General features: G+C 38.3%; 1 protein-coding gene across 1 annotated transcript in view; it reads right to left on the bottom strand.

Annotated features, from left to right (window-relative positions):
* Positions 1-14993, bottom strand: part of C4H1orf146 (chromosome 4 C1orf146 homolog) — a 36110-nt gene that overhangs the window by 9292 nt on the left and 11825 nt on the right. Inside the window, exon 2 of the mRNA XM_058538514.1 lies at positions 1738-1849. Within this exon, the coding sequence (XP_058394497.1) occupies positions 1738-1806 (69 nt within the window). The 5' untranslated portion in view covers positions 1807-1849. The remainder of the gene's footprint in view (positions 1-1737; positions 1850-14993) is intronic.

Genomic DNA, 14993 nt, shown 5'->3' with positions numbered 1-14993 from the left:
GATGTTCTATATTTTGATTGGGATGGGGGTTACACAGGTATACACATTTGTCAAAACTCATCAAACTGTACATTTAAGATGTGTGTATTTTACTCTATGTAAGTTATACCTCAATTAAATGGATTTTTAAAACATCTTTCAAGATCAAGGAGAAAAGAAAAATATTTTGATACTAACAAAAACTGAGAGGTTTTTGCCTATAGAAGATCCTCACTGAGGTAATTTCTAAATTATATTCTTCAGATAAAAAGAAAGTGATCCAAAATGGAAAGTCTGAGCCAAAAGACGGAAAGAAGAGCAAAGATGTAGCAAAGATATGAGTAAATCTAAATGCTAACTTTAGAAAATAATAATAATACTTTGCGGAGTTAAAAATAGAATTAAACTATATATGATAAACAACAGGATATAATACAGAAAGGGGTGATTGGAATTAAAGTGTTGTTCTTTTGTTGTTTAAGAGGAGGAAAAGGTAACTATTTACTTTGGATTTTGTGGAGCTAAGTGCATGTTAAAATTTCTAGGGTAACTACTAAAAAGAAATAGAGCATATAAAAGGTTCAAGGCTAGTTGAGAAAAAAAATAACACATCAATACAAAATGAAGCAAGAGAGAAAAAAGAAACAGAGAAGGGGACAAATAGAAAGCACAAAGCAAGATGGGTAAACATAATAAATAAATGAACTAAAAGTAGTTGTTTGTGGCAAATTAGCATGGGTTGCTGGCTCCCTCTCTCAGAATCAGTCTGGAAAAGCTATAGAAACAAGAGAAACATGGATTCCAGAAACTTAACAAAAGGAAGCATGAAAAATTCCAGTGAGACTTAAGGTTATATTAAATGTATGTGTTATGGAGCTAGATGGCTAAAGACAACAGGGCAAAGTGCAGCTTGAGGTAGCAGTGAGAGGATAGGGTGGATAAAAAATCTTACTTAAAGTCTTATTCTTGCCTCTCTCCTCTTTTTTTTTTTTTTTTTGGCTAAGATTCGCCCTGAGCTAATATCTGTTGTCAATCTTCCTCTTTTTGCTTGAGGGAGATTCACCCTGAGCTAACATCTGTGTGCCAATCTTCTTCTATTTTGTATGTGGGTCACTGCCACAGCACGGCTGCTGACAAGTGGTGTAGGTCTGCGCCCAGGAACTGAACCCGGGCAGCCAAAGCATAGCCACTAGGCCATGGGGCCAGCCCGTTGCCTCTCTCCTCTTCACCATGGAACAATTATTTCTTGCCTCTTCACTCTAGACCTCAGCTGGTATTCATAAAATATCAGGGCAATGGAGAAATCCTGTTGGCTGAGTAGTTAAAAACAGTTGTGGACTGACCGACTGCCCTCAGGCATTCAATTTCCCATTTCCTCCCCCTCCAAACTGTAGGGAGACAGCTCCTCCCAATGCCACTAAGGCTAGACAGATAAGTTTCTGTTGTTTCTCTCTCAAAAAACCTTAACTAGTATGTATGTACATATGCATTACTGTTTCTAGAATCCTTTAACAACTCTATTAGAAAGGCTTAGAGAGTAAAAAAAGAACTTTAGAAAATTTCCAACCCTCAGATATTTAGAGAAGTAGGATGTTGAAAATGGATGCAGTAAAGTTTATAATTCATCTTTAAAATACATTTAGCTTATGTACTTGCTGATCCACAAAACTTTGGATAATCAAGCTACGGATCTTTTAAAATATTGTTCTATTGCCTTTAATTTTTAATTAAAGATCAGTGGCCCCAATGCTTCTTTACCTTAAGAGATGAGCTAATAATAATGGTGGTTGTCCATTGTATTTTTTCTTTTTCACCACTTTCAGCCATCTGCCTGTCTTTGGGTCAACCCAGCTTCTAATGGTGCCACGATCTGAGAAAAATAAGAGCAAAAAGAACACACGGAAATGTTTGTTAGATAAATGAGTAAATTAAAGATAGAAAAAAACCTAGGGTAATGGAGACATTCTAAATAATGTTTGAAAGTCAAAATTTGACACTGAAAAAGTATCTGTCTTGTTATTACATTAATCTTTTTCAATACTGTGCTTCCTATTAACAATTATTAAAAGCAGTGGTTCCCATTTCTTTCTTTCTTTTTTTTTTTGTGAGGAAGATCAACCCTGAGCTAATATCCATGCCAATACTCCTCTTTTTGCTGAGGAAGACCAGCCCTGAGCTAACATCCATGCCGACCTTCCTCCACTTTATGTGGGACACCACCACAGCATGGCCCGACAAGCGGTGCGTAAGTGCACGCCTGGGATCCAAACCCAGGCCGCCAGCAGCAGAGCACACGCACTTAACCGCTATGCCACGGGGCCGGCCCCAGTGGTTCCCATTTCAGAGCACTAACATAAAGAAAGAAGACTGTGTGTCAGGAACTAGGAAGGGTCTGAGGTTTCATCCTACTTGCAAGCTAAAAAGTTAGCCTGCCAGAGTTTCATGGATACAGCAAAAGACATAAGACTTTTGGATTAGAGACAAAGGACAGTTTCTTACTCACAACAAGAGGAGTATCATCATTTTCCTGCAGCAGTTCCCCAAGTGCAATTCCCACAGGGTGATGGGACAAAGGCCAGGTTACATCAGCACGTGCACTGGGCTGTATTATAGGAAAGGAACTCTGAGCTTAGGAAACTCCAATCTTTTGTAATGGGCTGGAAGCAAACCTGCCCTCTCCTCTAGAGGGAAATACTATCTCTAACTTACAAAGCTATTCACTATACAAACATCCTTGAAAAGACAGTTCAGAGGTGGGACCAGGATATTTGCATTTCTAACAAGTACATTGGTGATGCTATTGAAGCTAGTCTGGGGAACCATACTTTAAGAATCACTGCACTAAAGGAAGGAAAAGCATCCTAGGCAAGAATAACAACAACAACAAAACACTGTCTATTGACAACCAGACAATAAAAGAAAATGCTGTAATAAGAGAATTTCAAAAAGTTCAGTGTGCTGGCACCGGCCCTGTGGCCTAGTGGTTAAGTTCAGCGTGCTCCACTTCGGCAGCCCAGGTTTGGTTCCCAGGTGTGGACCTACACCACTCGCCAGTGGGCTTTCTGTGGCAGCAACCCACATACAAAATAGAGGAAGATTAGCACAGATGTTAGCTCAGGGCAAATCTTCCTCAAGCAAAAAGAGGAAGATTGGCAACAGAAGCTAGTGCAGGGTGAATCTTCCTCAGCAAAAAAGAAGTAGTTCAGTGTGCTCAATTGTAAGATATGTGTGTCTGAGGTGGGTGGGTGGGAAGAAAGATAAAAATTAATTACTGCAAATCTAGTAGCATAAAACTGAATTTCATTGTGGTCTAAGTTTGGCATTTTTCTGATTATTCTGAGACTGAACACCCTTAAGCCACATTTCCACTTCTGTGAAATGCTTATGTCTTTTGCCCATTTTTCTGTTAGATTTTTTTTCCTTTTTGTTTTTTTTTTTGCTGAGAAAGATTCACTCTGAGCTAACATGTGTCACCAATCTTCCTCTATTCTGTATGTGGATCGCCACCCCAGCATGGCCACTGACAAGTGGTGTAGGTCCGTGGCTGGGAACCAAACCTGGGCCGCAGAAGTGGAGCATGCCAAACTTAATCACTAGGCCACTGGGCTGGCCCCAGATTTTCTTTTTCTTTTTCTCATTCATTTGTAGGATTTCTTTATATATTCTGGATATCAATCTTTATCAGCTATGTGTGCTTTCTCCCAGTTTGGATTTGTCTTTTCCCCTTTATGGTAATGTATGATACAAATTAAAATTTTCAATATTGTCAAATTTATCAATCTTTTCATTTATGGTTAGTGCTTTTTGCTTCTTATTTAAGAAATCCTTCCCTATCCCAAAGTCATAGATATTCTTTCATTGTCTTCTAAATTTTTAGTTTGGCTTTTCAAATTTAAGTCTTTAATCCATTGGATTTTTGTATAGAGTCTGAAGCAGGGATCCAATTTCATTTTTTAAAAATATAGCTATCTAGTTGTCCCAACACTGTTTATTCAGTAGTCCTTCCTCCCCCTGGTCATCTGCAATGCCACCTTAGTCATATGTTGTTTCCATATATGCATAGGTCTGTTTCTGGGTTCTCTAGTCTATTCCATTGTTTGATTATTCCTAAGTCAATGTTACACTGTTTTTAATTATCATAGTTTTACTAAAAGTCTTGATATCTATATGAGAAGTCCCTCCATCATCATCTTCTTTTTCAGCAGTGCTGTAGCTATTCTTGGGTCTTTTTTCTTCCCTATAAATTTTAGAATCACCATGTCAGTTGCTTTAAAAACTCCTGTTGGGGGACTTCTTAGAAGTTCAGGGGCCAGCCCCGTGGTGTAGCGGTTAAGTGTGTGTGGGTTCGGATCCCAGGCGCACAGTGACACACGGCTTGTCAGGCCATGCTCTGGTGGCATCCCACATAAAAAGTGGAGGAAGATTGGCACGGATGTTAGCTCAGGGCCAGTCTTCCCCAGCAAAAAAAAGAGGAGGATTGGCATGGATGTTAGCTCAGGGCTGCTCTTCCTCACACACACACACAAAAAATTAGAAGTTCAAAAAACCTAAACTCTATGAAATTGAGTCTTTCCATCTATGAATCTGGTATATCTCTCCATATATTTAGGACTTACACTCTGGTGTTTTTATTTAACATTATGTCATAAGCATTTTCTTTACATATTTTCTAAAAATATATGTAAAGGCTGCATAACTTTCTGTTGTATGGATATGCCACACTTTATTTGACCATTATGTAGGGAAGGAACAATAATTTTCCCTCTGCCCTTCTGAGTTCTTGGCTGAGACTCCCTATAATAAAAGACATTAATAAGTGAAAAACAACCAGAATTTTATTAACATGTATACCTCATGTATACATGGGAGATACCCAGAAAAACTGAGTAACTCCCTGAGATGGCCCAAGCCACCACCTTAAATACCATCTTCAACTAAAGACAAAAGAAAGACATTGTTGGGGAGGCCAGTTATGGAAGGGTACCAGAAAAAGCACAGTAAACAAGGGTAAGGTTTGTTATATATGTTGATCATATATATATATGATTTAAGTCAGTGCCATCTCTATTGATAAGACTTTCTTGTGATTTAGAGTCACCCTTCTCTTCCTGGTACAGAGAGGGAGTTACTTACAAATGGAGAGTTCCTTCATAAATGTAAATGTCCCTTACAAAAGGGTAACTTCTACTCTGTTTTCAGAACTTCTCCTGTGTCTGCTGTTTCTTAAAATAATCAGCTCAAAATAATCCTTATGCCAAATAGGCATATTCTGGGGCGGCATAGTCTGCTACCTTTCAATTATCACTGGTAATTTACATTGGCCATTTGATCTGGTCCCAAATTTTTCCAATTATAAATAACTTTGCAGTAACATGGGAATTATCCTTCAACACCACAAATATCATATTCCTCCCCAATTAAAATCCATCAATGACTCACCATGGCCTACAGAACAAAATCTGAACTCAAGGTGTACAAATTCTTTCCTTTTCAGCTTCACATCCTGCCATTCCCTAACGTATTACATATGCTCTAGCTATTCGGAAGACCTTGTAGTCCTAAACAAGATATGCTTCTTCACACCTCATCCCTTTATGTATTCTAACTAAAATTCCCCTCCCCTCCTGGTCAATGCCTACTTATTTTTAATAATAAGCAATTTGTATGTTACTTCCTCCAAAAAGCTTTCCCTATTCTCTACAGGCAATTAGGACCTTCCTCTTCTGTGGACCTATAGTACCCCAAACATATCTCTATTATACCCTCATTAACATAGTTATAATATTTGTTTACATAGCTGTATTCTCAACTAAGAGACTTCTCATTGGAGGCTCCTCAAGGAGAGGGACCCTATTTTATTTGTCTTTGTATTCCCAATGCCTAGCACAGTACTTGGCACTTTTGCCAAATAAAAACACTAAGTCCAGAAGTCAGAAGCAAAATAAAGATCATAGCAAACTTGGAACAAGTAAGGGTGGTCCTGGTTGACTGCCATGAACAGTGGAAGGTTTTTGCCATGTGCCTTTCTTTATGTTAGAGATCTATGGTGCAGAGATGGATTAAGCTAGTTTAAAAGGCATCATCCCTCACAATGTCATGGTCTCTCTTCCTGGCAAACAAGGCCAGGGTTTCCTGAGTTTACCTGGTGAAAAACCCTGAGTATTCTGGAATATTCTTAGGAGTAGACTGAAGTCTCATAAACTCCTCTTCTGGCTCATATCTACCCTCTCACTATATCTGACACGGAGCTAGCAAAGGCATCAACAAGAACTCAGCATATCTATAATGCACCCTAGTTCTCCATATCAGGTTGAGCAAAGGGCTAAGGGCAAAAGAATGCAGGGGATTTTATAGGCAAATAAATGTGGCAGCTGTGTAGATGGACCAATCACTTTCAACATAAGAAGTAAAGAAGCCAAAGCATTCTACCTTGACCTGGCTGATGATCTGTTAGGTGATGAATGGCGACAAATTAGACATAGATATGTTAGGTGAACAATGCTTTCAAAAACTATGCTATGAATCTGTGGTTAGTATATAAGTGGATATAGTAGATCTGTGGTTAGTATATAAGTGGCAAAGTAACCTGTGGAGGCAGAAAAATCCTTAGACAGTGGTAATGGATAAGCTTAGACAGATTCCACAGAAGCTGTCTTCTTGGTGAGAGCTTCTCCTACCAAAATCTCATGGTACTACCAGTCCTTTGAGTAAATGGAATGATCTTATGGAGTCGGAAGTGAATTAAATGACCTTCTAGGTCTTTACCCTGGGCACATATGTCATAGTTCACCGTAAATATACAAATAGAATTGCATGTTTACAAAACATCTTGTTGGCTATAAAAAAACATTTTGAAGAGGATGCAGTGACCTGACTTGGTGGCAACATGGCAGAAGCAAATGGCCATTTTGGGAAAACAGGCACCTGGTACTTTATATATTTAAGGATCATCCCAGAGGAACTCTGGAAATAGTAGCCAAATGCTTATTCTTGCCTAAAATAAGGTCAATTAGATGCAAAACTGCTGTTGTTTTAAATTTAAAAAGGTATATAGGGTGGGGTTCCATGACTTGCAACAGAGGGTCTAGTCAAGAATAAAAGAGAAAAGATGCAATTCACAAGCCAAGGGGATCAAAAATAAAGACTAATTCTAGAGGCAGAATGAAGGTCATTGTCAATGAATTTAGTTTGGTGTCCAGAGGAAAGGGAAAGAAGCAAGAATATGTTAGGAACAAGCAAGAATATGTTAGAATATTGGTGGGGGAGGGGGAGGTAGGGTGAGATTGCAACAGACAAAATGGGTGCTTATGGCTTTTATGATCCAGTGACGATGTGGAGTGGATGTATATAAGGTATACATTCAGGTCTTTTGGTAGAAGATCCCTGGTGTAACAGAAAGAGTAGACCAGGGTTCTAGTCTTGCATCTAACACTGTGATCACTCAATGTCTTTAAGCCTATTTTCACACATATCTAATGACCTACAATGAGAATATTAATAACGGCTTGCCAATATCTCACAGAGTAGTTAAGAAAATCAAATAACATAATACATATTAAAATATAAATATAGTGTATTATTACTTTAAGTCAACCCCTTCAACCAAAACAAAACAATAAATCATTTTCACAAGACCTTCAATACTTTTTTCAAATGTCCCAACACAAATAATCCCTCTGTTATATTTTTTCCCCTAGAGATACCTTCTCACTCCTGCAGACTCTAGCCTTCCCTCTTCAATATAAAGTGGGTACTTCCCTGGGCCTGATTCATTAGTTGTCATCCTGGGATTATCCTTCACCTCTCTCCTTTGTTAGAGCCAGGTTTCCCTTTCCTTGATTTATTCTTTTGTTTTGCTGAAGCCTTCTTTAGTAGTTCCCTGAAAAAATGAGGCATCGTGGATAGATGATATAGATACAAAGATATAGATATACTTGAGCCCTTGCATGTCTAAAAAAGTCTTTATCCTATCGCCATACCTGATTGATAGTTTTATATATATATCTTATTAGATGTATTTCCCTTCAGAACTTTACAAATATTACTCCACTGTCTTCTAGTCAATAAATGTAGCTATTGACATACCATGTTGATTCCTATTCCTTTGTAACTGACTTATTTTTCATTTGTTCGTTTCTTCTAGAAGCTTATTTGGTACCTTAATGTTTGGTGTCCTTCTTAATCTCTAGTGTTCTGAAATTTCACAATGATGTGCCTTTGGGTAGATCTTTTTATCTACTTCGTGCTGAGTACTCAGTGGGCCCTTTCAATCTGAATACTCTTGTTCTTCAATTCTAGAAAACTGTTTTAGCATATTTATTTGATAGTCCCACTCTTCTATTTTCTCTCTTTTTTGCAGCTGCTGTTAGTTGGGTATTAGCTCTCAAAGGTTGATCTTTAATGTCTTCTTCTGTTTTCAATTTTTTTTGGTCATTCTCTAGATAATTTCTCTAACCAATTCTTAAGGGATTTTTTTTTTAAACTTTTTTTTACTGGTTGCCCTAGAGTTTGCAATATACATTTACAACTAACGCAAGTCTACTTTCAAATAACATAATACCACTTCACTAGTACAAGTACCTTATAATAAAAAATATTCCTAAATTCCTCCCTCCTACTCCTTATAACATTGCTGTCATTCTTTTCACTTTTACATAAGCTATAATCATTGAATACATTGTTGTTATTATTTTGAACAAACTGTTTATCTGTTAGATCAATTAAGAATAAAAGAAATAAAAGTTTTTATTTTACTTTCAATTAATTATTCCTTCTCTATTGCTCTCCTTTTATTTATATAGATCTGAGTTTCTGATATATATCATTTTCATCCTCTCAAGAAATTCTTAACATTTCTTGCAAGACAGGTCTACTGGCAACAAATTCTCTCAATTTCTGCTTATCTGAGAAAGTCTTGATTTCTCCTTCACTTTTGAATGATAACTTCACAGAACACAAAATTCTAGGCTGGTGGGTTTTTTCTCTCAACAACTTAAATATTTCACTCCCCTCTCTTCTTGCTTGCATGGTTTCTAAAGGGAAGTTGGATATAATTTGTATCTTTGCTCCTCTTACAGGTAAGATGCTTCTACCTCTGGCTTCTTTCAAGATATTTATCTTTGATTTTCTGCAGTTTGAGTATGATATGCCTAGGTGTAGTTTTTCTGGCATTTATTCTCCTTGGTGTCCTCTGAGCTTCCTGGATCTGTGGTTTGGTGTCTGACGTTAATTTGGGGAAATGGAAATTCTCAGTCATTATTGCTTCAAATATTTCTTCTTTTCTCTCTTTCTTCTCCTTCTCGTATTCACATTATGCATATGTTACACTTTTTGTAGTTGTTCCACAGTTCTTGGATATTTTGTTCAGTTTTTTTCAGTCATTTATCTCCTTGCTTTTGTTTTAGAAGTTTCTATTGACACATCCTCAAGCTCAGAGATTCTTTCCTCAGCCATGTCCATTCTACTAATGAGCCCGATAAAAGGCATTCTTCATTTCTGTTACAGTATTTTTGATTGCTAACCTTTTTTTTTTTTTTGGAGGAAGATCAGCCCTGAGCTAACATCTGATGCCAATGCTCCTCTTTTTTGCTGAGCAAGATTGGCCCTGGGCTAACACCCGTGCCCATCTACCTCTACTTTATATGTGGGACGCCTGCCACAGCATGGCTTGATAAGCGGTGTGTAGGTCCATGCCCAGGATCCGAACCTGCGAACCCCAGGCTGCTGAGGCAGAGCATGTGAACTCAACCACTACGCCACCGGGCCAGCCCATTTAACATTTCTGATTCTTAGAATTTCCATCTCTCTGCTTACGTTATCCATCTGTTCTTGCATGTTGTCTACTTTTTCCATTAGAGCCCTCAGCATAACAATTACAGTGGTTTTAAATTCCCAGTCTGATAATTCCACCATCCCTGCTATATCTGAGTCTGGTTCTGATGCTTGCTGTCTCTTCAAAGTATGTCTTTTGCCTTTTAGTATGCCTTGCAATTTTTTGTTGAAAGCCAGACGTGATGTCCTGGGTAAAAGGAACTCTGGTAAAAAGGCCTTTGGTGACATGGTGGTAAGGTGTGGGGGGAGAGGAAGCATTATCTAGTTACGATTGGGTCTGTCTTTTTGCGAGTCTGTGCCCCTGAGCTGTGAACTTTACAAGTGCTTCTTAGTTTTTTCCCCTTCTTAGGTGAGAGAGGATGGCTGGAGGGGCCTGAAGTAGGGTATTTCCCTTCTCCCATGTTGATTAGTCTATGATAACACTCCAACAAGGTTAGGCTCTGGTAAAACAGTTTCTCTTAAGGGCAAACATTTTTAAGAAGAACAGAATGCTCTGGCATATTTCAAAATGGTTATTGTCCTCCTCCCCCTACCAGAAGCACAAGGGAGTTTTTCTCTAATATTCACTGTGAGAACCCGGTAGAGCTCTTAGACATAGAACTCACAAAAGTGTGGGGTCCTGCTATGGACTGAACTGTGTCCCCTCAAAATTCATAACCCCCATTGTGATGGTATTTGGGGATGGGGCCTTTGGGAGATAATTAGGTCTGATGAGGTCATGAAGGGGGGGCCCTCGTGATAGGATCAGTGCCCTCCTAAGAAGAGACACCAGAGAGCTTGCTCTCATTCTCTCTCTGCCATGTGAGGACACAGCAAGAAGGTGGCGGGCCATCTGCAAGCTAGCAAGAGAGTTCTCACCAGAACCGATCCAGGCTGGCACCTTAATCTCGGACTTCTAGCCTCCAGAACTGTGAGAAAATAAATGTTTGCTGTTTAAGCCACCCAGTCTATAGTATTTTGTTATAGGAGCTCAAGTTGCCTGAGGGAGGGCCCCCTGATGACTGGGTCTCCCTGGAGTTTTTAACTCTCAGGCTCGTTGACACAGAGCCTCCAGCAATTCATCAGTTACAATTTAGGTTTTCCTACCCCAGTAGCATTCCTGCAGAGGTTTCTGCTTCATGGGTTTCTGCTCCAGTAAGTTGTGTCTTTATATCTGCCTGCCTGTTTCTACAAGTTTGGGAGAAGTTCGCCCGGTGACTTTACTTCTCTGACAGATTTAAGAAGATCTGATGATTTTTCAGTTTGTTCAGCTTTTTATTTGTTAGGACAGAGTGACTACTTCCAAGTTCTTTACATGCTGGACTGGAAACCAGAAGCCAAGGGATTTGTTTTTTCAATTTTAAACTGTCATATATGATATATATATATAATTACTAGAAGCTCTTTTTTATTCTCTGATCATTCCTTTTCATGGCATCTTCTTATTTTACGTATTCAGTATCTCTCTTATCTCTCTGAAGTAACTAATTACATTTTTTTTAAAAAGTTTTCTTTTGTTCTCCATATTGTCCTTGTTTTCTCCAAGTCCCTTTTTTCCTGTTTGTGTGATCTAATTTTCATGTTGGAAGGTTTCCTCAAACGACTGATGATCCTTAATTGTCTGTTCTTATTCATGTATTTATTTATTAAAAAACATTTATATATTAACAGGCACTATTACAGGTACTTGAGGACACAACAGTGAACAAAACAGACAAATCTCCACCCTCACGAAGCTTCCATTCTAGTGAAGGGATTCAGACAATTAAAAAACAGACAAATACAGGTGATATGTAGAGAGTGATGTAAGATAATGATGCATGCCATGGAGAAAAATAAATCAGGGTATATGGGGAATGAGTGCTGGAGGCTATTATTTTATGTTGGATGGTCAGGGGAGGCATCTCTTATAAGGTAAGAATTGAGTAGAGAATTAAAGGAAGTGCAGAGAGCTTTCAAGACAGAGCAAAGAGCTTTCAAGACAGAGCAAAGCATAAATGCAAAGGCTTTGAGCCATGTGTATACTTGGAGCTAACTGGAGTTTTATTTGCTGGCTATGCCTTATCAATTGGACTTTACAGTAAAATGATTAGTCAGCAAACCAGGCTTTTCACAGAGATAACCTCCCTAAGTTAGTGTGTAGAGGTCTATTCAATAGGGCTGTTCAGTTTCTCTGGAGAAGAATCTTCCAATCTCCTACCTAAACTTTCTGGGAGAGGTGGAAACCAAGGATTCTGAGGACAACAACAGTTTAATGCATATATTTCGCTTAATTCCCCTATTTTCAGCCACATACCTCACCCCAAGCCTCTACTGTGCCTGGTATTCCCAAATTCATCTTCCCCATTCAACTTCTCCAGAAAATAAACTTCCAGTTGCCTCCATAGGAAGGGTAGGGTAAATTTACCTAGATGTTTAGGATGGAGGCGAGAACCTGAGGAGGTTCTAATGGATCTGTATATAAACTTTCAACTTTCCTTCTTCCACACACTGCTCCTGATGTGCACCAATACCTGATTCTTCCAAGTACAGGACTAAGCCTCTCAGGGGGTTCATGAGGCAAACCTTTTCTCTTCTCATTAATTTCTCCTTCTGTAGGCACTTAGATAACTTTCTTTTATAACCAAATCAATTTCCACTCCTATTTTCCAGCTTCCCTACACTCATTTAAATCTCTTTGCTATTTTACTCTTCCCAATATATTTGTTTACGTGGGTTAATTTTTTTTTAAATTCTTTACTATCATTTCAGAAGTGTTTGGAGAAGGAGAGAAGAAAAACAAATGGGGTCAATCTGCCATTTTAAACTAGGTAGTATCTTGTTTAATTCCTTCTTTATTTCCAGTGTCATCACTATATATACCATCTCTATTCTAAACTCCATCAAAATTCTCTCAGATTTCTCACTGGAACAGTCCTTCTTACCTCTGCAAATGCAAATTTCATATCGCAATCTACAAAACCTTCCCAGATAAATATTAACCCACAGTTATCTTTAATTAATATCATTATAGAATTGTCCTGTAATTGTCTGATATCTGAATTTACCTCATTATAATCCCTTAACACTTAGCACAGTGTGTTTATTAAGTAGTTGGTCAATGAATTATGTTCCTATAACATTAATGATAAGAGACACTGATACTATTAACAGTAAGCTTCTAGTAACCAAAGAAACTATTTCAATTGTAGGCAACATCTCATGTATTTAACTTCTAACATCTCTCAGTGGGAGAAGACATCTTCTAGTGCCAAGTATTGTCCTAGACGCTTCACATATCTCACTCATCTTTACAACAACCCTCTACATGTCAAGATTCCCATTTTATAATTTTGTGACTTACCACGTTGTATTAAAATTACCTGTAATCCACCTATCTTGCTCTCCAACTTAAATTCCTTAGGACAGGGACTGTGTCTTCATACTTGACCTTCAGGTTTCAGCACAATGACTGGCACATAGTAGACGCTCAATAGATATTTATAATACTGAACTTTGAAAGCAAGTGTTTAGTAGACTGATTCCACTGAGGACTATAAAACCAAATGTATTTATGAAATGGCCCAGACTAAATCTCAAGAACTTGCTGGACCAAGATCCTAGAGAGAAGGAAAGCATAAAAAGAGAGAAATCCAACATGTGGTGCCATTTTTCCCTGAAGGCATTTTCTCTTTAAAAGTTATGGCTGAGGGGGCTGGCCTGGTGGCATAGTGGTTAAGTTTGTGTGCTCTGCTTCAGTGGCCTGGGCTTCGCAGGTTCGGATCCCAGGCGCGGACCTATGCACTGCTCATCAAGCCATGCTGTGGTGGCATCCCATATACAAAATAGAGGAAGATAGGCACAGATGTTAGCTCAGGGCCAATCTCCCCCCCACACACACACACAAAAAAAGTTATGGCTGAGAGGCTGAGCAGACCTTTCAGCAGTCTCAAGTGGTTAGAGGTGGGAAATGGCAAGGTGACGACTGACTTTCAATTAGGATTTTGGAGAGTCACACTTGATCACTGTATCTAGCAAAACTGCCTGCCATAAGCAAAAGTAAATCCCCCACAGAAGAAGATAACATCACCCAGAGCCTCAAATTACAAATTAACACTATAATTTTGCAATCATAACATCCAGCATACAATTAAAAAAACCCAAGAATACAAAAACATAGGAACAGACTGAAAGCCAAGGGAAAAAGCTGACTGTAAAGAAGAGACCAACAGGAGATTAAAATATTGGCATTATCCTACCCTGACTATAAAATAACTGTGATTGATATGTTCAAGATATTATAGGACAATTTTGGCAGAGAATTTGAAACCATAAAAGTGAATAAAGTGGAAATTCTAGAAATGAAAAGTAGAAAAACTGGAAACAACGCAATGGATGGGTTAAACAGCAGATTAAAAACAAATGAAGAAGATACGTCAGAGGAAAATATCCAGACAGAAGTAGGTTAAAGAAAAGGATGGAGAATACAGAAAAAAAAATAAACATATAGGACATTATTAGTCTTGTGAAATGGCCTCACATAGAAATAACTGAAGTCTGAGAAAGAGAAGAGAATAGGGCACGAGCAATATATGAAAATAGAGTGACCAAGAATTTTCTAAAATTGACTAAAGATATCAAAGTCATAGTTTCAAGAATCATAGTAAATTCCAAACAGATTAAACAAAGTAATGGATTAACAAAGTAAAACTGCTGAAATCCAAAGACAAAGAAGAAAATCTTAAAAGGGGCCAGTGCAAAAAAGCATATTAATTTGAAAGGGGAATGATAAGACTGAAAGCTGACTTCTCAATAGGTACAATGGAAGCTCAGACACAATGAAGAATAACTTCCGAGCGCTGAAAGAAAATAAATGCCAACATAGATGTTTATATTTGGGATAATTATGTTTTGAAAATGAGGGAGAAAGAAAACTTTTAAGACAAAAATAGAGCCAGAGACTTTGTCACCAGTAGATCCACACTTAAAGGAGATACTAAAGGTAATTCTTCAGGCAGAGGGCAAATGATCCCACATGGAAACACAAAGATGCCAGAAGAAATGAAGAGTAATGGAAAGGGGAAATATAAATGTATAGGTAACTCTAAATCAATAATAATTGTATAAAATAAGAATGATAACATGTAGCGGAGGTTAAAACAGATGTAGAGGGCCGGCCCTGTGGCTTAGCGGTTAAGTGTGCGCGCTCTGCTACTGGCGGCCCG

The sequence above is a fragment of the Diceros bicornis genome, chromosome 4 (genome assembly GCF_020826845.1).
Source record: "Diceros bicornis minor isolate mBicDic1 chromosome 4, mDicBic1.mat.cur, whole genome shotgun sequence".
NCBI classification, from domain to species: Eukaryota; Metazoa; Chordata; class Mammalia; order Perissodactyla; family Rhinocerotidae; genus Diceros; species Diceros bicornis.
Note: the sequence above shows the minus strand (reverse complement) of the source record. Positions and strands in the feature narration are given on the sequence as shown.